The sequence below is a fragment of the Ochotona princeps genome, chromosome 12 (assembly GCF_030435755.1).
Source record: "Ochotona princeps isolate mOchPri1 chromosome 12, mOchPri1.hap1, whole genome shotgun sequence".
In the NCBI taxonomy this organism is placed as follows: domain Eukaryota; kingdom Metazoa; phylum Chordata; class Mammalia; order Lagomorpha; family Ochotonidae; genus Ochotona; species Ochotona princeps.
In genome coordinates, this window is record NC_080843.1 from 55501207 (window position 1) to 55523845 (window position 22639).

The 22639-nt window shown below is 39.8% G+C and overlaps 1 protein-coding gene across 3 annotated transcripts in view; it reads left to right on the forward strand.

Annotated features, from left to right (window-relative positions):
- Nucleotides 1-22639, forward strand: part of DCLK1 (doublecortin like kinase 1) — a 341441-nt gene that overhangs the window by 280941 nt on the left and 37861 nt on the right. For all 3 annotated transcript variants that reach the window (XM_004577534.2, XM_004577533.3, XM_004577536.2), the window contains 4 exons: nucleotides 4142-4199; nucleotides 4648-4767; nucleotides 8722-8868; nucleotides 21762-21895. In XM_004577534.2, the coding sequence (XP_004577591.1) occupies nucleotides 4142-4199; nucleotides 4648-4767; nucleotides 8722-8868; nucleotides 21762-21895 (459 nt within the window). The remainder of the gene's footprint in view (nucleotides 1-4141; nucleotides 4200-4647; nucleotides 4768-8721; nucleotides 8869-21761; nucleotides 21896-22639) is intronic.

Consider the following 22639-nt stretch of genomic DNA (forward strand, 5'->3'; position numbering starts at 1 on the left):
TCACTTCTGGAGCATCACAGAACCTTATGAACAAAGGATGGCTGTGCAATTCAGTAAATAAATACTAGAGTCGAACAACACTCAAGAAACTTTTTTGCCGCTTCCACTTTTTTTTATTGAAAAACTTTCAAAACATAACTGATAGCTGCACTAAAAAAAGCCATGTACTAAGAGCACCCTCTGGTAGCCATTTCGCCTTGGAGAAGCATTCCACCCTGCTTCCTAGATGAAGGTCACAGTGAGCAGAAGACTGGCTTGGACTGGGAGGTCTTTTGGTAAACAAGATAGGATTCTTCAAGCTGGATTCAGCATACACATAAAGTTAGGTTCAGTTCAAGTTTGTAACATCTAGAAGTTTCTCTCTAGTAGCTCCATCATTTACCTGGGGTCATTCTTAAGAGGAAGATGATCTTACAAACTGATTTCTTGTCAACAAAGAGAATACAGAGTTTTCTGTTGCTGCTGCATAGAGGGTTCCATAGAAGGTCAAATATGTAATGTAGAGGAATAGACAAGAAAGCAGCCTTCTTTTCACCAACAATCCAGTCGTCCAGAATTCTTCTGAATACACCAAACTGTAGGCTACCCAAGGACAAGCATTGGGCATTAATGACCCCAGAGGCCACATAAGGCCTGTGCTTCTAACTACTCACAGAAGATCTCCCCAGGCCCAGCCAGTCTTCAGAGGTTGCCCTATGTTGAGAGTCACATGCAGCACATAAGGTTTTATTTCTTACCAACTGTTTTCACTTAAAGCAAACACATCCATTTTGATTCTTAATCGTGCACGTTTAGTCCTAACACCTGTTTTCAAGCTCGTTTTCCAGACTAAATACTTTCCCATAAACATGTACTTCTAGTAATTAAGGATTTTATTAAGAGACTTTATAGTTCTGCCCTCAAGGAATCAAGAAAGAAAAGTAGTAATGCTTTTTGGTGATCCTCCATAGGGCTCACTGTTCAATGCAAAATACAGATGCATTTAATGGAGGACTTCATTCTATTGTGTGGAGTCTCAGGCAAGCTGTAAGGATCTTTATCCTGCGGGACTCTGGAGTCCCTGCAGTAGCCTGTGCTTGCTCTCTGTGTCCCCTCACTGTCCTCTGTCCAACAGACCACCTGCTCTGTGGGGATTTTGCCGTTGTCTAGTTATTAAAGACCCTTCCTGAGTCCTCTATATGCCTTTTCATCTGAGTAACTTAATGTCACTCATGCCAGGAAGACAAGGAGAAAATGGCAAATATGGGGCATCAAAAATCTGAAAAACTCCCTCTTTTCTTCCCTGCATGATCCCAACACGCATGTACATGGTGGGGGAAATGCTGCTTTTCTTCTTGAGCAGCACAAGCTCCATGCTCACTCTCTGGCCCCACCTGGGTTGGCTGACAAGGATGGGCATAATTGGTGCCATAATCAGGATTTCTCTGCCACAGATGGAAATATTTTCACCTAAGAGGAAATCACTTGTGTTCTGAGATTTGTTTTATTATAATTTCTGGGTGATTTATGATAAGTGGAACCCAGAAGCTCTTCAATTTACAGTTTTCCTCTTAAGTGTGTTCACATTTGCAAGCAAACCCCTTGGAAGCCTTTGAGAATGTGTAGAAGGATTCTGGGGTCTTATAGAATCCTGGGCTTCTTAGTGTGAGGAATTCCTATATGTATGGTTTCATTTTTTGGCCTATGATTGCTGGCTCAGTTAATATTAAAAAATAAGCATCTGTCTTGGGGCAGGAAGTGACACCTCCCATCCACTGATTCACTCCCCAATTTCCCACAATTGTTAGAGCTAGGCTAGGCTGAAGTCAGGATTTCGAATTTCAGTCCAGATCTCCCATTTAGATGGCAGTGACCCAACTACTTAAGCCACAACCTGCTATTTCCCAGGTCTGCATTAACTGAAACTGGAGTGGGCCATGAAACCAGATACTTTGATACAGAATGCAGGCATCTTAATCACTAGCCCAAATGCCTGTCCCACATTTCTAATTTTTAATGGTGACTTCTTTGTTCTAGCACTTCCAGAAGGCTTTATCTTCTCCCTCTGCCCCATTGCCATTCTAATGCCCAGTGCTTAGGGGGACTATCTGGTACTCAATCCAGCATCTGGCACGTGCCCTTGTCTGGTGTGGCCTCAGTGTCCAGCCAGGGCACATTCTTTGCCAACAGGTTTCTTGGGCTGCTAAGTCCATTTTCTCAGGGAGCGAAGCCAACCTGCATTTCTTGGGTCTCCATACCGCTGCAGGAGGGCCACCGTGGGGCTGAAGGCTTCATCCTTTCCCATCAGAACCCCAACAATAGGGTTTCAAGGGCTACCCTATTCTGATTTCATGAACCACGTATTATTGTCATGGCAACTTAATGCTTATGGAGTGTTTTCTGTACACAAGCCTCATGCAGGTACCAGGAAATGTATGGAGAGGCATTTTTAAAAGTAAAAGACAAGGATGCTTTGCAAGTTGCCATTTTGAGTATCTGGATTGTTAGTTTGTTTATAGGCAAATCTTTTTCTAATTTTAAGATATAAGTAGGCATTTCCATTTACTTAACCATACTGAATTGTCCAAAGCTTTAATTCAAAATTTTAACCTCATGCGTGTTGTATTTATTTGAATCCACAAAACTGAGTTTTATTTGTAGGTTAAAACAAAAATAAGCAGGATTCTCTTGGGTTTGTGCCAGAAATAAAAGGGCTAGACTTGTGGAGTAGTGGATGACTGTGACTTTTAAGTGTGCATTGTATCATCCCACAGTGACAGGTCCTATTTTTGTGCATCACAGACTGATATATTAACACAACGGAGATCATTTAAAAGTAATAATATGACCAAACTTGCTCTTCCACATAGATCACCAGAAAGGGCTAGAGTATTTGGAACCCTCACAAACTGAAAGTTCTGATTTTAATGTTATGTAAATTTGGGGAAATGAATTTATTTTAATTTCACCTCCATTTTTAAAAAAGTAAAATGAAATAGCCATAAGAAGCTCAAGGGATCTCAGAAAACTTATAAGGTGATTTTTAATCCTTCCTATATGTCTAAACACATACAAAAGTTTGAGAAAGTTCATAGGAAATGGGAATAAAAGTGCAAACATTTTTGGAATCCATTCATACAAGACTACTTGTGAAGGTTCATGGAAAATTCATACTATGGAAAACTACATTTGGATTCCAGAATTGTTCTACTACAAAAGAGACTTGTATTTCAATTATACTTTCCCACAAACTTTTAAAAGATTTGTTTCATTTCTTCCTAAGGCAGAGTAATAGCAAGAGAAATAAAGAGATGGAAAGTGATCTTCCATCCATTGGTTCACATCATAAATGGCAACACTGTTTGGGCCAGTCCATTGGCAAAAGCCAGAGGCCTGGAATGCCAACAGGTCTCCCACGTGGATGACAGGGACCCAAATAAATGAGCCGTCCTCTGCTGCATTGCCAGCCTCATTATCAGGAAGCTAGATTGGAAGCAGAGTAGCTGGGAAGTGAATACACACTCCCATATGGGACACTAGCATTGCAGGTGGCAGCTTAACTCACTATGCCACAAAACTGGTCCCTTCACAAATTTTTGAAGTCCCTGTGTGTTATCCCTGATTCCCCTATGACCTGCCCCAGAATTCACATGCAGGCTTTCCTACTGAAACACCATGGAAAGAGTATCATCTGTTTCTTGGAACATGCAAGGATTTAGTGTGCCTGTGAGAGTCATTCAGATTATGTTCACAGCCACCTTTAGTGGTGGAGAACCCCAAGAGGGACTTGAGGCAAAAACCCCACAGAAACTGACATGTGCTTTACATCCCTGCTGCGCCACTGCAGAGAGGAAGAAAGAGCAACTAGCAGGAGCAATAAGCATAGTGGCAGCAACAGCAATGTTTTCATTACAAGCATAGATGGCAACACAGACGACTCAGGATGTCCCTGAGCAGTCACACTGGCTGTCCTAACACTGAGTCAACCTATACAAGTTACACAGTTCTCTGATTTTTTTAAAAGAAAGAAAAAGGAAAATCCTTCACAAAATATTTACACCACAATGCGAGACCTAGAGGGTAGAAAATGATAACAAAATGATTCCATGGATCTGAAATCAAGTTTACTTTTTGTTTACATTTTAAATGTTTCTCTTTGCAGGTCGACTGCTAGAGAGTATGCTCTGAAAATTATCAAGAAAAGCAAATGTCGAGGCAAAGTATGTATAGCATTTATTCCTGTGAAATACAGTGTTTAAGTGGGTAGGAGGAAGCAAAAACTCAGCTCCCGAGCAGACATAAATTCACCTAAGAGTTGTGCTTTGGTGAAACAGACTTGAAACATAGCTTTACGAGTGTTCATGGAACAAAATTTAATTGAAATTATTAGATGTTGTTTCTTTTTTTTTATCTATTTGCTTGTTCATTTAACTTCCTACCTTACTTTTGTAACCTAAGTTTCTTGCCATTCTTCCATATGGAATTGTAGCTGTTGTGACCAGCATCATCTTAAAATCTGCAGCCCCTTTAGGCAATCCCAGGCCATCTGGATATCAGATTATGAAAGATATTCGTATTTCATTAAAAGAAACCACATGATTGTGTTACTTGACTCAGTTGCTTCTAAGTGTTGGGTACACTGATTGAGGTAACTTTTCCTTTGAACAGGAACACATGATCCAGAATGAGGTATCTATTTTAAGAAGAGTGAAGCATCCCAACATTGTTCTTCTGATTGAGGAGATGGATGTACCAACTGAACTGTATCTTGTCATGGAATTAGTTAAGGTGTGTATTTTGGAAGAGAAAGAAAACCTTTAGAAGGCACTATGCTTTCCTATATTCTAGAACTTTTTCCTCTGCAATTAGCATCTCACTTCCATTCATTGGAACAAGTCAGAACATTAATAGTAGAATCAGATGAAAGCACGCAAGTCCCAGCCTTGATGAAGATAGCTCCAGGACTTTGAGGATATATCTTTATGCCTTAGCTCTCTCATATGTAAAATGAAAGTTATATATGCAGAATTTACTCAGACTATTTTTATGGGTATGAAGAGGGATAGCTTTCAGCAGACTGACACAAAATGTCAGATACCACATGGTTTTATTGTTGTTGTTACAGAAGCTTTTTGCTTTTCCATGAACGAGTGCAGTTGCATGGAGTACTTAAACCATTTTGTAAAAGCAAGCTTTATACTTTGAATTACCAGCATCATAGAAAAACAAGTCTTAATGTTCATGTGACTAGTGTTATAGTCCCATCCTATAACACAAAAATCACATTTCTCCCCTATGAAAGCTTAGAATGTGGAAAAAGCCAGGTGTTGATAGTGGTTAAATACATGCTTCCTGATTCTATACATTTGAAATTTTCGGTAGTCAGACGTTTTTAATGGATTAGTTTCCTTTTCATGGTTAACTTTTCCTCAGTGCTCTGTTCATCTGAGTCATGGCAATCATCTGCACTTCAGGTTTACAGCTATGTCAGTCCGTTGCATCACCTGCTGTATCAGGTGTATGCCTGATCAATGTGGGCCGTGGTCTCCAGGGGCCTTGTTTCGGATTACACACCTGCTCTAGTGGCTGTAGAAATCAGGATTTTCTAAGATTGAAGACAAAGAAAACATGGAACAAATTAGTGCTGTACATAGAGAAGTGTTCGTTCTCTGACCTTTAAGCTTCATGATTCAGAGTTGATTCACTTTAAACAGGGTTTCATATGATGATTCTTTAGATTTATAAGTCAAATCTATTTGTTTGCTCTTTCAAATTAGCCACCAAAAGGAAATAATACTGCTGATTACTTTCCATTAGTAATAGAGTTACACAAGGGGACACCCAGTTGGCGTATTTCATGTTTGAGGCCAAGGGGCGTAAAAGTGCTTAACTATGTTTTCCAAGGAAGAAAGGTCGATTTACTTTATTCAGAAGATTTTTATACCAGTACTTTATTATCAAATTACTTTATTTGCCAGCTTGGTAGATTCTACTTTCTTAAACACCAAGGATAGCATTTTTACAATGACTTTCATTTTTAAGCCAACAACTTTAGACCAATCTCATTGTTCCTTTTTGTGCTGTTAAAAACTGATTAGCAGAGCCTCTGTAATTGTTGATTAGCTCTTTGATAGTAGCTGGTTTGGGGAAAGATGAAGCTACATTAAATTTGAAGATGAGAAATAGAAAAGACAAATATTCAAGTGTTCAGTGCACATTTTGTGGGAAATCGTGGGCTGATTGTCAGTCGTACACCTTGTCTTTCCTGTACTTAATAGCTTTTGTGAACTCTCTATCATCATCAAAACTTTCTATCAAAGACAGGAAAGATCTCTATGAGAGTCTTTAGAAAGTTCATGTAAAAGTAAAATTAACAGGTTTATTTTGGTACCAAAAATTTGGAAACGTGTACAGAGTTTTTTCATAAAGCACATTTTCCATGAACTATTTGAAGACTCCCTATGGAGGCAAGCATTGTGACTCCTCAGTTATGTCACTAGAATCGTACCAGACTTACTCTGACTCAAGACTGTCTTGAGACCAGGTCTAGAGGCTTCCCTAGCTGGAATTAAAAGGCTCCCCTGGTGTTCCTCTGAAAAGTTTAGGTAGGATATGAGTCTAAGACCCTAAGGGGTCCAAGAATGTTTGAAGCTCAGGGACAAATAAGACACATGTACTGGGAAGCTGTGAAGTCGCAATTATTATTATTGAGATTCTGTAACTGTTAGTGCTCGACACTGCTGCCTGCACAGACTACCTGTGAGTTCAGAAGCAGGTGGGGAGGGAGATGGCCCTGCCACCTGCCACTCAGGATCAGTAAGAGTTAGAAAAGCAAGGAGTGGAACAGGGAATGTTATGGGGAAAATTGGGAGCACAGAGCTCTAGAGCTATTCTGACAATGAGGAAGGAGATATCACACCGGGAACGGAAAGGAGAACTGTCATGAGAATTGGCAGGAGACAAAAGTGAACAAGTTGGATTAAAGGTTGGGGCAAAAAATAGAGACCCTTTTCCTTTCCTTGCATATTTCTAAGATGATTTGTGGGCCATACAAAACGATGGACTTAGAAGTTAGATTTATTGAACTTCGAGTCCTGTCTGTGCTTGCCCTGATGGGGCTAAACCAAATGAAGAGCCTTAGCTGGCCAGCATGCCACACATTTTCCACTCCTGCTAAACCCTGGGAAAGGAATAGTGACTTCTCGAAGAAAGGAAGGAAATAGCAACTCATCAACATAACATATAGAAGGTTAATGAGTCAATGTGTGGGACCCTATGGATAAAAGAACCTGTGAGGCGAAGCAGTGGATAGGGAGGCCCCATAGCAGAGACCCAGGGGTGATATGAGAAGAAGATATGGGGTAGGGTAGCCAAGAACAATGTGCATGAGAAATGATTTAGAGGCAGGATGGGAAGAATTTGTTGCTGCTTTGATGAGGATAAAAAAGAAAGGCGATGCCCAGGTACCTGGAGCTTAAATGACGAAGACAGTCAGGGAGTGTTTGCAGGGCGTCCATCCAGCCACACACAACTTCATGTTGTGGTACTCCAGGGTACTGGTCACAAAGGCCATAGTGAATATCCTACCTCCCCAAGTGACACAGTAACAACTTATGAACCGTGTTTAAGTCTGGCCTTTGAGAGAAAATAGAAATTGAGAGGGAAAGGATTTGTTTTAGGGACAGGTGTGTGTATGTGTATCAGCACACATGCTTAGTTTAAGAACTGGTGAGACTTAATGACAGTGAGAGAAGCCACCAGAATGGAAATTATCCTGGAGCAGAAGGTGCTGGCTGGATAGTGAGATCTGAAAATTATCAGCCTACAAGGGCTGTATTTTGCTTGTGCTATTTTAAGAAGAAAAATTAAATCCCTTATAAGTTTAGGTAAGAGATGTGCACAACTGAGTGGTAGGTTCAGCAGTTTGGTGCATTTATTCATGAATCATACAATCCTTATTACTAAATCAGACCCAGGTTGTCTAAAAAGGCTTCACATACATGGAATTTACATTGAAACCTAAAACCATTTTTTTTGTAACAAGCAGCAATGCATTAGAGAATAGCTAGGGACACAAAGTTCAATGAATGATAGTCCTAGAAAACTCTCTGAAACTTCTCCACCTGCCCTCCTTCTCATCCTCTCACTTCTTTGGAATGACAGTTCCTGGTTCTTTCCCCTGTTCCTTACAAAGGAGCACATCATTGAAAGAGAAAACACTACGCCCACTCCTGGAGAGCTTAATAGAGAGAATGAAGGGAACTTATGTGTGTCTGTGTGTGAGTGTGTATCTTAATAATTTCACCAGGAAACAGAACATTTTAAGTGTGCAGTTTGCAATATTACCTGATTCTCACTGGGGGAGGTTTAAGATTATGGATTTGAATTTCAGCTGACAGTTGGTGTGTGGCAGGTGGCACGTGCCACCAGGATACCCATGTGTCAGAAAGGCTTCTGGGCTGGAGCCCTTCTCCTCCCTGGGCAGGTGACTGTGGAAATGGCCATGTGCTTAGTGTTAGGGAATCCTCGTAGGCACTTTTGAGGTCTGGAAGAAATGTGTCTGGCTTTCGCAGTTGGGGGAGAAATCACCACATGTGCTTGAGAGGCAGGTGGCAGGGAAAGCGCTCCGGAACTGGGAGACCTGTGTCCGTGCTTCATGCCCTTAGAATTTGTGAGTCACCTACAGAGGCAGCCCTGCGGGTCCATCTGCTAAGACTGCTCTGCCTGCTGTCCTCTTCCCAGGGCGGAGACCTTTTTGATGCCATCACTTCCACAAACAAATACACTGAGCGAGATGCCAGCGGGATGCTCTACAACCTGGCCAGTGCCATCAAATACCTGCACAGCCTGAACATCGTCCACCGTGACATCAAGCCAGAAAACCTGCTGGTAAGTGCAGTTCCATATTCAGGGTGTCCTGCATCCCAAGAACTCAAGAGTGAACATGAATGATTCTTTCTCTTTTTTTCTTCTTTCTTTTAAAAATTTCTTTTAAAAATTTCAATAGTGCTGATTACTACCTAGCCTCCAGTGTCTTGCTGAAAACGGACCTTTTAAGTTGAGCTATAGAGTTAATGTATCTTTAAGAGCATTTGAATTATTAGCAAATAAAATTAGCAAATAAAATCTTGGCACGGGGCAGGCTTGTGGCTCATCTGGTTTAGCTGCTACCTACATCACAGGCATTCGTTATGGGTGCCCATTGGAGTCCTGGCTATCTCACTCGGATCCATTTCCTCCAGGTCTCCCACATGGGTGCAGGGTCCCAAGGCCTTGGGCCATCCTCGACTGCTTTCCCAGGCCACAGGCAGGAAGCTAGATGGGAAGCGGAGCTGCCGGGATTAGAACCGGCGCCCATATGGGATCCCGGGGCATTCAAGGCTCCTTGAGGAGAAGGTGGCCCTGAACTGTGATAGGTCCTCCCTGGAAAAAGCAGCAAAAGATGGGCTAAGTGCTTGGGATCCTGCACCCATGTGGGAGATCTGGGTGCAATGAAGAATCCTGCCTTTGGCTTGCTTCGGCTCCTGCTTTTGCAACCACTGGGCTAAGTGAATCAGTGGATAGAAGATTTCTCTCTCTCCTTTTATTTTTGTAACTACCTTCCAAATAAATAAATAAATACATAAGGCTGTATTCCAGCGCTGGGGTGGGACTAGAGCTCAGAAAGGAAGACTGTTTAACGCTAATGCCTTTATGATAGAAAAGAGATAATATACATATGTATGTATACAGTTTATTTAATTTTTTCAACGAGAAAATAGAGCAAGAGAGAGAATATCATCTATCCACTAGTTCACTCCCTGAAGGGCCACGGAGGCCAGGGATGGGACAGATGTAAGCCAGGAGTCTCAAACTCCATCTGGGTTTCCCACATGTTTTCAGGGCCCCAAGAAGTTGGGCCACATTCCTCTGCTTTCCCATGTACTTTGGCAGGGAGACAGAAGAGAGGCAGTCAGTGCCCAAACAGGTACTCACATGGGATACCAACATCACAGGTAGTGACTCAACTTGCTCTGCCACAGCACCAGTCCCTGAAAATTTTTACTTAGAAAAATCAAGAAAACCCTTTTGTCTTAGATTCACATCTTTCTTCAACAATAGTGATTTGAAATTTAAAGTGAACAAGCAAACAAAAACACCTATTTTTCAAGATTTACATATTTAGTTGGTTATAGAAAGATGGAGACAGAGAAAGATGTCTTCCATCCACTGGGTCATTCACCACATGATTGCACCAGTCAGCGCTGCGTCCATCTGAAGCAAGGAGCTTCTTCCTGGTCTCCCACCTGAGTACATTGTCCCAAACATGTAGGCCATCCCACCAACCCCAGGGAATAAAATTAACTATGAAGAAGATGGCTGTGAAAAAACAGACACTCTCTCTTCATGACTGCTTGGTTTGCTTTCCAGGAACTCCAAATCTCCAGGAAAGTATTGGGAGTTTCCCATGCAAGCAAATAAGGGTGCCTTCCTAACCTGGTTATTAAAGGGGATGGTGTACAAAGATGTGGGCAGGCCAAGACCAGCTACAAGGAGTTGGCACTGGGAACCACTGGAGTCACATACATGTGGCTCTCTCATCAGGCTGAAATTCTTACGAAATATATTTCATTTCTGTACACATATGCACATATCTTTCCAAAAATTCATGAAAATGGAATTAAGGATGAATTATTTGGATGTAAAACTACAGTTGAGTTTGTATTTATGAAGATTTCACAGAAAGTTTATAGAAAATGCATACTGCAAAAAATGCATAAATTTCACAAAGCACTAAATAAACTTGCCTTGTAATTATTCCATTTTCCCACAAACTTCTGGAGGTCCCTATGTTTTTCTGGCCCTGGAGAAGCTGGATTTGCATTTACTTTTGTTACCACAGTTGGGCATCCTGTGTAATCTGTGATTTCTCTGGATTTGCTCCATCTCCTTGAGTGCTGGGAATTGAGGATTCTCTTTCAAAAGCAGAGCTTCTCCAGGGGTGGTCCAAAGACTCCCTACATCAGAATTACTCCCAGATGCCTGTTAAAAATGCAAATTTCTGGGCTTCAGTGCGTCTCTACCAAATCAGAATCTGGTGCCTGGTGACATGGTCCAGGGGCACACATTACAACCAGCTCCCCAAGGTAATCTGAAGGCACGTTCAAGTTTAAAAACCAGTGAGCAAATGGACTCCCTTGACACCCATAAATGCTAATAAGATCTGCTAGAATAGAGAACTACCTCCTCCTTGTGGTAAGGATTAGACAGGTACTCTTGACCTTGTGCTAAGACCATGACAGTCATTATCTCGCTTAATCTTCACAACAGTCACAGGGCCTAAACTCTACTACCTTCCTATTTCTCAGATAAGGGCACTAGTTACCTAAAACTTTCAGTGACCTACCCAAGGTTGTTCACAGCTCTTAAGTAGAAGAACCAAAACTCAACCTAGTTCAGCCCTACTGGAAGGCCAAACTCCTACCTCCAGAATGTAGTAAAATAGAAATTAAGGTGAAGTGAACTGAGAACTTGCTAGGAGCCAGACACTCAGCCAGGAAGCAAGAGAGACATTCCTTCATGGAGCTGAGCTTGAAGCAGGAAAAGCAGGCATTTAAGAAATAAATACACACACAATTAGTTAATTGCAGTAATGTTGGTAATCTTGTGGTCACTGACTAATGAAGGCAGCTGAGGTCAAATGACAGAGCTCTGATTTAATTGCACCTCAAATTCCACATTTCTGCAGTAGCCTAAACATTCTCTTCTGCACAGTTGCCTCCCTCAACTGCGCCAATTTTCTCTCTGTCTGCATTCATTATTCTGTGTCCTGAATTATGTAGGACTGTCTCCTGGGAGCAGCCTCACAACTGGGCCTTTGTTTAAAAACTTTGCTAAGCTCCAAAAAACGTCAGTAATTGAAAATTAAAGTTTCATCTCCCCTCCCCATTTTCCCTTCAGTTCAGTTTTATGTACCTATTGTTCATTCGTTTCACCCAGAACTTTATTTCTGGAAATGCCATAAACGATTACATCGCCGTGTACTTTCACAAAAGTTACCATTTTCAGGATACCTTTTAACTGCTGTAATCATCTGAATCTATCTTGCTTTAAATTACAGGAAAAGGGAAAGTTCTCTCCATGTCCCTTTCTTTCTAATTTAAAAATCTGAGATGCATTAACTGTTGCAGATTAATATAGGCTTAAAATATCTGTATGGGAAACTAAAGTGTTTCCATTTTTCATTACAGTAAATTCTTACCCTAGAGGGCAGGCACTGGTGAATTTTGCCAGTATCAATCCATTCTAAGAGAAAAAGTAGAATAAAAGAAATTAAGTTTACATAAAGTGATGAAGTCACTATTTGCATGTGAGACTTCTAAGTTCACATTCTGTTGAGCATCTTATGCACATAAGGCAGAACATCATGGGAGATGATATATGGGCAGAGGGACATAAGTTCAAAACCAAGTGCTTTATTCTTCCATGGGCTGCTGTGACCTTGAACAAGTTATTTAATTCCTTCAAACCTCCTGCTAAGGAGATGTTATGAAGATAAAGAGGTAACACATAACCACTAGTTCCCATTCTTTTCATTTCCATTATTTGTTACTATGAATTAAATTCAACCTAAAAATAAAACTGCTTCGTAATAACATTTTATGCAGCCAAAATCATTTTTCATTTTTTGTATTACTTTAAAAATTTTACTATGAATCATGTCTGAATTTGCTAAATTGGACAAAATGTAGAGCTATGGAAGAGGCCCAGAAAATGCCATGATAAAGTTTATACACCAATTTTTTGTCCATTTGCTTACCACTGGGAAATTTACCACATAAATAAAAAAGCCTCGGTAAACGTTTTGCTTGTCTGTTTTATCAGGAGACCTCAAAAAAATCTGCCTTTAAATTGCTAACAAGTTATTTGTGAGTTAAGTGTTTGAATAAATAGCAAAGATTTTATTTTTAATAAGCATCTAACTTGCCTATAGGATGCAGTGTAATTGTGACAAAGAAATTTTAACATTCTTATGTATAATTCTTATAGGATAATATGAAAATATAGTTAGACATTCAACTCTGTATGTTTGCTGAAGTCAAAATAATTTAATGAGAAAATATGATTTGACTTATAGTGATTTTTCTGGTCATCTTTAGATGAAAATGAGGAACCTATCCAATAAGTACATCACTTATGAGTTTATTATGGCAGCATTACTTTCCAAGTTAATCATGGCACTGATTCCATGTGGCTGTTTGTTTCCCTTTTGGTTAGACGTGGAGCTTCATAGTTGTGGGTGAGATGAACAAGTGAGTGAACACGATGCTTCCTCACAATGTGGAAGGCAAACTCAAGCCATTTCCCTGCCCATCTATATTACAGGGGGACTCAGTGGCCGCAATCTGAACTCTCCTGAGCAGAGAAAAGAGCAATGCTTTCTCTGCCCACTCAATGGGAGTCAGCGATGCATTGGACTTGTGTGTGTGTGTGAGTGTGTGTGTGTGTATGTGTACACCGTGAAAGTTTATGCCTAAAGCAACTTTGTGAAACAAAAACTGATTTAATGTCATCATTGTACAAGAATCACCACTAGATGGCAAGCGTGTGTCCCCTTAGGCACAAGAATCAGTAGTACTAGCTTATGTTTCTTGGCAAAGAGCTGGGGCATTTTTAAAATCCTAAAGGCAAATGATACTCCTTTAAAAATTGAAATCTTAAATGGCAAAAATGTATTGATATCATTGGTTTTTATTAGATTTCCAAAAGGAAAACAGCCATTTTCTTCAGATATAAAACTTTATATTTAACAATCCCTTTCCTTGCCAAAAAATTCCCCAATATTCTTCTAAGGAAAGCTTGCCAGAGACTTTGTTTCTCGTGCTCAAAATTCTCTGTTAGAAAGCCTTGCCCAGGGGTTCCTGTCTGCTACTAGTTACCTGTCAAATGACCTCTGTGACCTTCAGTCTCACTCAAGGAGTGCTACCCAACAATCAGCATTCCTGTTTCACCCATGCAGTGATGACCAAGGCCGTTTCTGATGCTTTCCTTTCCAAGTCAAGACAACACTGAGCTCACAAAGGAATGCATTTCTTTCTGCTGTAATCCCACATTTCTTAATCCCCAAGTAAGTGTTGGGTCATGAACTACCAAACCACGTTGGCAGCTGAAGTAGATACTCAGAGTGTAAATATACACAAAAATACACTTGGGTGGGCAACCAGTTGTTCTTTGGCACATAAAGGAGATTGTTCCAGAACCATCCTGCAGATACCAAAAGCTGTGGCTGCTCAATTCTTTGTATATATAATAATAATTATTATAATAGAATGTAATATAATATGATTTAATGTAAAATAATATAATTCTTTCCTATAACCTGTTCATATCTTCCTGTATACTTTAAATCATCTCCAGATGATTTTCAATACACAAAACAATATAATTGATACATAAATGGGTGTTTACCATATTGTTTAGGGAATGTTTCCATAGAAATACATTTTTAAAATATTGAAGTACAATTTTTAAATATTTCGATCCATGGTTGGTTGAATGTTGGATAAGGAATCTATAGGTATGGGAGTTGGAATTCAGGAATTCGAGTAACCAGAGTGTGTTGAATGTTGGATTGGGGATTATGCAAGGGAAAGGAGCCAGTAATCATTCATGATTCTGTCACTTGCCCTGACCTAATAAGTGCTAGCAGTGGCTTGAAATGAATGGATTACACTAGATGCCAGGCTTGACATCCTAAGGTTTGTAGTGCTTCAAAATCTGTAAGATGGAAATTTATCAAGAGATAAACACAAATCTCCATGGACTAAATAGTTCCTAAGAGTTGTTTTGTTGAGGATTACAGAAAAGAATAATGAGGAAGTTGGACTGCTTGCAGATCAGAAGGCTCTTAGTTGGCTGTAAATTCAGTTTGAGATTCATCTTGACGTGGCCATTAGTAATATTCACATGCCCTTAGATTTTGTTTGCTTAAAGAGTATACAAAAGCATCCTTGGCCTTGCTTATTTTGTATTATCCTTTCAGGTAATGAGTTGAACACATCAAGATTGGGGATTTAGAGCTAGCCAGGAAAGCGAGGTGCCATGTGGAGCCTAGTAGCCACATCAGATACAAAAAAGGATGCCAAATGGAAAAAGAGAACACATTTTGTACCACATGTGAAAATGCAAAACTAAAACTATGGAGAGGACATTAATGGGTCAGAGATTTGAGATTAAGAAAAGAAAAATTTTTCTAGTAAGTCCATCTGTTTAAAATGACTGTTCTCACAAGTAATTTGTAGTCATTATAAGTGTCCAAGCAGAAATTGAGTGATCCTATTCATGGGTGTTTGGGGCAGGGCGGTGTGGGCGGAGAGAACTCTGCTGCAGTTCAATCTGCAATTTGATTGAAGATTGAGGAGAAAGAGAAGTATATGTATTCCCAAAACATTATTTAGTAAAATAATATGTCCATTTTGGTAGTAAGCATTGACTGAGGAATCTTCTTCAAGTGCCTGTGAGTGCAACAGGAAGTGGGACTGGTTAGGAAAAGTGTATATCGCCTTGGCGGGTCAGTGTCTACTCCACTAATGACCTCTTCTGGCACCAGGGGCCTGAGTACTAAAATCCTTTTTCTTTTAAAATAACATGGCATCACCAAATTTTATGAGGCTACAAATAACAATAGAACTGTCAAAATTAGGAGCATATCAATTATCTCCTATGTGCTGGTAGAAGAATAACTTGATAGAACCTTTCTGAAAGACAATTCAATGGCGTATAACCAAATCCTTCAGTGGTGCACGCACCCTGTGATCAAGTAACTCTGCTTCTACAAATGTAACCTAAAGGGGAAAAATCATGTATGTGTGTGTGTGAATGCATGTGTTTATCTGAGTGTGTATATGTGTGTGTGTTTATGTATGTATCTGTGTATGAGTGTGAAGTCTTCATTCAGATGCCTGGCATAGCATATAAACTAGAAGCATGGCAGTGAGAGCTTGGAGGATTATTTATTTTGGCACATTCATGTGAAAGAATATCCAACAGTCATTGGCAATGCATGGTATTCACTTGAGAAAGCATCCAGGAGATATTATCCAGTGGAAAAAGGAAGAGTAGAAAAGGGAGAGACAGTTGTGAAAATCCATATTCCAAAATGTTCAAAATGGTTATTTCTGGGTATCCAGATTATGCATGAGTCTAATTTCGTCTCCTCTCTAATGATGTTTTTCCTAGGTTTCCTACAGAGACATATTGGATATTAATTTAGTAACAAATGTAATAAAATGTTTGAAAATTACAATGTCTCAGAGTTCCACCATTTGGGGTAGAAGGGTGGGAATCTAGGCTGTAGTTCTTGACAGAATCACCAGTGAGTGGGTTTCATGTATGTTTTTGCAGATGCCTGGCACCCCTTTTTAGATAGTTTCATGACTATGTTCAATTGAGAGGAATCAGATTTCCTTGTAGTTTCCACTCACTGCTCCATCTTCCCAGATAGCTCCATTGTAATACTTGAAAAAATTCTCTTTGTTTTTTCTTGAACATGACTGTCTCTTCTGACTCATTTCTGTCTTGCTTTTATTCAACTTTTATTGTTCTTACTAAGTTATTTTAACTTTTGATTTTGTAAATATTTTACATCCGGCTATAAATTTGTTTGTTTTTTTTCCAAGAACTCTAATTCCAAAGTGTATGGGTCATAAAGTACATGTTTCAAAATAACACCCTGCCTGAATGCTGTTGTACTTCACATCTTAAGGATTAGAGGTTTATATTTAATCCATTTTCCATAGACAGCACCATAGAGGCCACAGACCATGGCTGGAGGAAAATCAGTGTCTTTTTAAAGGGATCTCATATATGTTAAAAAATAAATTGAGCTTTTTCTATGGCTTTGTCGATTTCATGCCACTTTTGTTCAATTCTACTTGGTGAAATAATTTTACTGCTTGTTGAGCTCTTCTGTGAAAACTATTTTAGTGGTTACTAATGATTCATTAGCCGAGGTTTCAGCAAGGTTATCCTGGAACTCGTAGCAACATTGAGAATTATGTTTGTTCCAACACATCAGTTTTTGTTCTCTGTTATAGGAATCTCAGACACCATTTGACTGGGTTCAGGTTATCTGTGAATTTTCATCCGATTTTATGCCCACCGGCTGTAGTTTATGACTATATAGTGAATGTTTTATTTTGTCCATTCCCTCTTCCAATTGGTCTCAGTTTCTCATCCAAGGGAAATTAGGCATAGGCACCCACATCTACTGTTCACTAAGTTATGGCTAGTGGAAAAACTGAAAATAAATGAAAAAGATCCCAAAAGAAAAATTCTGTGTGCCCAAAACCTACATACCTTACCTTTCATACTATTGGCTCCTTTTTCTCAGTAGGACCTGACTTCAGCTTTTAATTGGAACCTTTATCATAATTGTTGCAATTTAACACATTTAGTCTGTCAAATCGTGGGATATCTTTATAGCCATATAATAAACCCTAGAGAACAACTTCTCTGACTGTAGCCATCTGGGGGGATCACAAGAGCAACTTACAAAATACTGACAGTCTTTATATTAATGGGATACATATGGCAGCCCACAATTATGTGTGGCTGCATTCAATTAGTGTTGTACAATTACACAGTTTTATTGCTTAGTTAAAACAGTGAAAGCACTACATACTGGGTAATTTGCACTAATCCCCGTCTCTTTAATAGCTCCTTGGTGTTTAAAACATGGGGGAACATCTATTGTATATAAGGGGCCTGGAATGAACTTTAGATTATATCTCATGTGGTGAATACTCCTTGACTGACAATTAATGGACTCCCACATCACATGCGGGTCATGTTTTATAGACCCTTTAAAATACAGTTGGAGCAGAAAGTTCTTCATGCACTAGAACCCACTTTCTGGATCAGGCCTTCTCAGCTGTCGCTGGCATCCTAGCGTCGTTTCTGAAGAACATTCAGGGTGAGGGGACACATGGAATGCAGAGTCAGATTCAACTCCAAAGGCAGTGTAAATCAAAGATTGGACAGTTTGAATGGATACTTGTGAATAGGATTTTCTGATTCCTTAAAATTTTCTTTTAAAATTTTAATTATTTTTATTGAAAAGGCAGATTTACAGAGAAAATGGAAGACAGAGAAGGAGCTTCCATCCACTGGTTCACTCCCCGGATGGCCACAATGGCCAGAGCTGAGCTGATCCAAACCCAGGAGCCAGGTCCCCACATAGGTGCAGGGTCACAAGGACCTGGGCCATCCTCTGTTTTCCCGGGTCACAAGCAGGGAGCTGCATGAAAAATGGAGCATTAGGGACATGAACTGGCACCTACGTGGGATCCGAGCACTTGGAGGTGGAAGATTAGCCAGTTGATTTGTCACACCAAACCCTGATTCCTGACTTTTCATTAAAAACTTAGTGCAAGGTGAATTTATAGCTGCCACTTGGGATTTTACAAAGATTTGTGTGTGTGTATGCTTGTGAAGGTGCATGTTTGAAACAGATGCATTTGGCAATCTGATTTTTTTTTTTATTTCTTAGGTATTTGAGAGAGGGGCGTACAGACAACTATAAAGAGATTCAATTTTCTGGTTCACTCCCCCAAATACCCATGACAACTACTGCCTGGTGAGGGTCAAAATGAGGAGCCAGGAACTCAATCCAAGCCTCCCATGTGGGTTGCGGGAAGCTGGTTCCCGGAGCCAGCACCACTGCTGTCCACTGTTTTCATGAGGAAACTGAAGCCTGGTATTGAACTCAGATGCTTGATCTGATACGGGATGGAGGAATCTTAACTGGCATCTTAACCATTAGGCCAAGCGCTAGCACCTAATCTGATATTTTATACCAAGTTTGAATTACAGTTTAAAATGACAACAAGTATGCCCCTCTCCACTTGGCTTATTAAGAAGGAAGGGTGAGCCTCCAGCGCAGGTTACAACATGTGCTCATTGTGAGCCTGTTTGTGAAGTGACTCATTATACCACTTAGCAAAGGGCTGTCTGGTTGATGAAGAAGAAATTTTGGGCGAAAAGCCATTTATCCTTCTCCTGAAGTGTTGACAGAAAAAGCCTGTACAACTTTGTTACGTGCCCCGCCTGACAGTAAAACAGAATTCTGAACTAGAAGTCTGGACATTAACTCACCTGCAAAAACATTTTGTTGGAGTGTTTCTAATATACTTGTGTCCAGGTGTGTTTTTAATTACGTGAACAAGGCCTTTGTCTCTAAGCTCTTTTTGTTTCCTAAGCATCATGAACCTTTTTATATTCATGAAAATTTTATCCAGTTTTCTTTCAAAGCACAAAAAGAGAGGAGAGGAAACATTGTACAAGTAATTAAAGAGAGATAAAAGGAACTTTAAATAAAATAGCTAAGTTGATGTATATTTAGATGGTTTTGCTGTGTAATTACTTTTAGAACTCTTGATCAAATTTAGTACTTTCTTAGTAATTAATGCTTTGAACTATATTTCTCATTTGCTTGCACTTCAAAAAGTTTAAGGAAAATTAAAAGACAAGTTTATTTTTGGAATAAATAAAAAGTAAAATCCATGCATGGATTTTGCATAGTATGTATTTTTCTATGCTATTTTTGAAGAGCCCTCATATTAAAATGATTGCTGTATCACTGTTTTTAGATGAAATTTCTATTAAAATACAGATGTTCCAAAATAAAACCTTTACTTCATGGTAGAGAATTACCTGGTCACATTTGGACCAGAAATGATGCCTATAGCCACATCTGCCAACATCTGCTTTTGTCAGATATTTGAATGTTTTTTTAACATAGTATCTATATCACAAAATCCCTGCATAAATAATGAATAAATCCAAATATGCACAGCCTTGACAAAGTGCACACCATGAGTGCTTGGATTTAGCAGAACATCAAAGCAGATTATATTGCATTTTAGGATGGTTACTGGGATCAAAATTGAAGTAAGGAAGTAAAAAATTTTGCTTTATTGGAAAATAGATGCTCTCTAAGATGTTTTCAATCTCAGATTCTTTTTATGAAAAACATTTGCTTGTTGTTCAGATGAGCCAGAATGGGTGATGCGGTCACACTACCCTTTACAGATTGCTTTTGCCTGAGAACATGCAAGTCAGGAGCAAGAGCGTGTTTCATAGCTCCGAAGTCTCAAAGTCCCTAACCAGCACCGATGAATGGTGACCAGAGCCAGACAGCTGCCACACTGACAAGGAAGGATGTGTGTACCCCCAGGTGACATCTGGACAAACCCACATCTGTGAAGGACACGTGGCAAAGTGCAGCTGACCCCGCCAAGTCTTTGGGATACCTGCTATGGGACAGCCTAAACTTAATCGTGACCCAGAGTCCTAGGATGTTTTAAGAATGGAGAAGACATAAAAGAGTAGTTTCCATCCAGCAAAGACTGTCTCTCCAGGGAGGAGGACCTGACAGCCAGCCTCTGCCAATAACAGTTGGATCCAAAGAGTCATTGCTGACATTTCAGCTTGGCTGGCCAAACATCTGCATTTTATGCGGCAGTGGAATGCAAAGTTAATCTACTTTTTCCAAAGAAAGGCAGACGTGGCATGTGAACGGTAGCAGGGCTCCTGATGTGTGGAGATGTGTCTTGCTGTGCAAGAGGTTCAAACTGCCACAGCAAGTAACAGATGATCAGAGAGTGATAACAGAAGAGCATGCAAGCCTTGACTTGCTGGATGAATTATTTTGATGTACAAGTAAAACTTGGCTGTTTCCTTGAGGCGTCTCCTGCTAAAAATTGCCCTTGTTGGAAATACTAGCCTTTGATTGTAGTTTCCTTTTCTTGGTCATACTGATTCCAACAGGGGGTATTGAATCAGAATTGTGAATGTGTTTTGATCTTTTCCTTGAAATAAAAGAAGTTGCTTGGGATGATCTTAGAGCATATCCATTTGTTCCGATCATGGGCTAGAATTAAAAGGGCTCCCACCACTACTTGCCTGGAGTCACATGTATCTCTTTCTTGATTTGTTGGGGGAAAGACTGGAAACTTTCACTGCCTTAATAAGGAAACCTGAACAGAATGCTGACTCTGCACCTGGTAAATCATTCCAAATTGCCACAGGTGAAATGAAATGTTAATATCCCTTTCAATTATTAATAAAATGTAAATAGATCTTGCTGGAAATGTAGGGCACTGAAAATAAAGTATTTTAATACGTGTGTGGATGGGTTTTTATGTTCAGCTGCTAAAAGAACTTCATTTTTAAAGCTCCTACGTTGAACGGAAAAGGTAATTGTTTTCATAAATTGGAGATACTACACTGGAAACTTTCTATTCATCATTTTATATGCAAATACATTTGAATTGTAGAAAACATCCAATGCAGATAAGTAGCAGGAAAAAAAGTGGTCTCCCCTAATTCTAATACCCAGATATAGGTATACTCAAACTGACCTTTTAGACTTTCTTTGCACCTATTTTTTTTGTCTTTAACAAACATGTTACACAAGGAAGTCTAAAATCCACCATTCTCACTTTCCAAACACAATACATTTTAGTTAAAATAAGCCTATATCAGCATTTTAATGGTCACACAACATTCCCTGGTAGGAGTGTTCTGGAATGTATTTAATGAATTTGCCAGTTGCTTGCAGTGTTTCCAATTTTACTGCAATCTAAAGAAAGAAAGATGTCCTTGCTATATATCCATGAATACTGGCCCAATTTTTTTTTAAAGTTAAATATATTGAATTTAAACCACAGTTTCCTCCTTTCTCTAAGAAATGGCTTTTGAGCTGTTGGATTTAAAGCGACGTGCTTATGTTTTGGTTTCAGGTGTATGAGCACCAAGACGGCAGCAAATCCCTGAAGCTGGGTGACTTTGGACTGGCAACTATTGTCGACGGCCCATTGTACACAGTCTGTGGCACCCCAACATATGTGGCTCCAGAAATCATCGCAGAGACTGGGTAAATGCCTTCGTGTTTCAGGGCTATGCTAGCAAAAGAACATGGTTGCTTGGAGAATAGGAAACATCACGGCTCTTTCCCACCCAGACTGAATTAGCTATCAGGTTTCTTGCACTTTTTTTCCTCCAACTTTTATAGTGGGAGCGATTTTCTCCATTTTCCCCAATCAAGTTGCCAATTACTGTAATCTTGTTTAAAGCTTCCATTTGTCCTTTGTTAAAGCGAGGACAGAAGTTATTAACCTCAGAGTAAAAAATGTTCAAACTAACAGAGAAACCCACAGCAGTGGTAATTAACTCACTTGTGGTGCTAAAAGAAACAGATGCTACCTCGAGCGTTGATTACAATCTCCAGTGGTTGTTCTCTCAGCTACCCTTTCCCCATCCCTGTCCCATTCTGGCCCTCTTGGAAATCCACAAAGCCAATAGGAATTTATTGGTTTCCTTGTGCAAAGTCAGGTGAAGGAAAATCTCTGTCCTAGAAAGCCGAGAGAAGTGAAAAGTCAGGGATGCCTTATTTACATCTGGCCTTAAACTTGCTGACCTTAATTTATACTCTGCCAGTCAATGGGACTGTTCCCATTTTGGATATGAATAAATGAATACTTTTAAGCCGATGGGTTAAGTTTCATGTAAACACATGACTAAGTAGCAGTGTCTGAGTCAGGATTTAACTCAGTTTCAGCTTGAGTAAAAGGCTGTTTCAAAGGTGAGCCTTCAGTGCAGTGGTTTGGACAATGAGAAA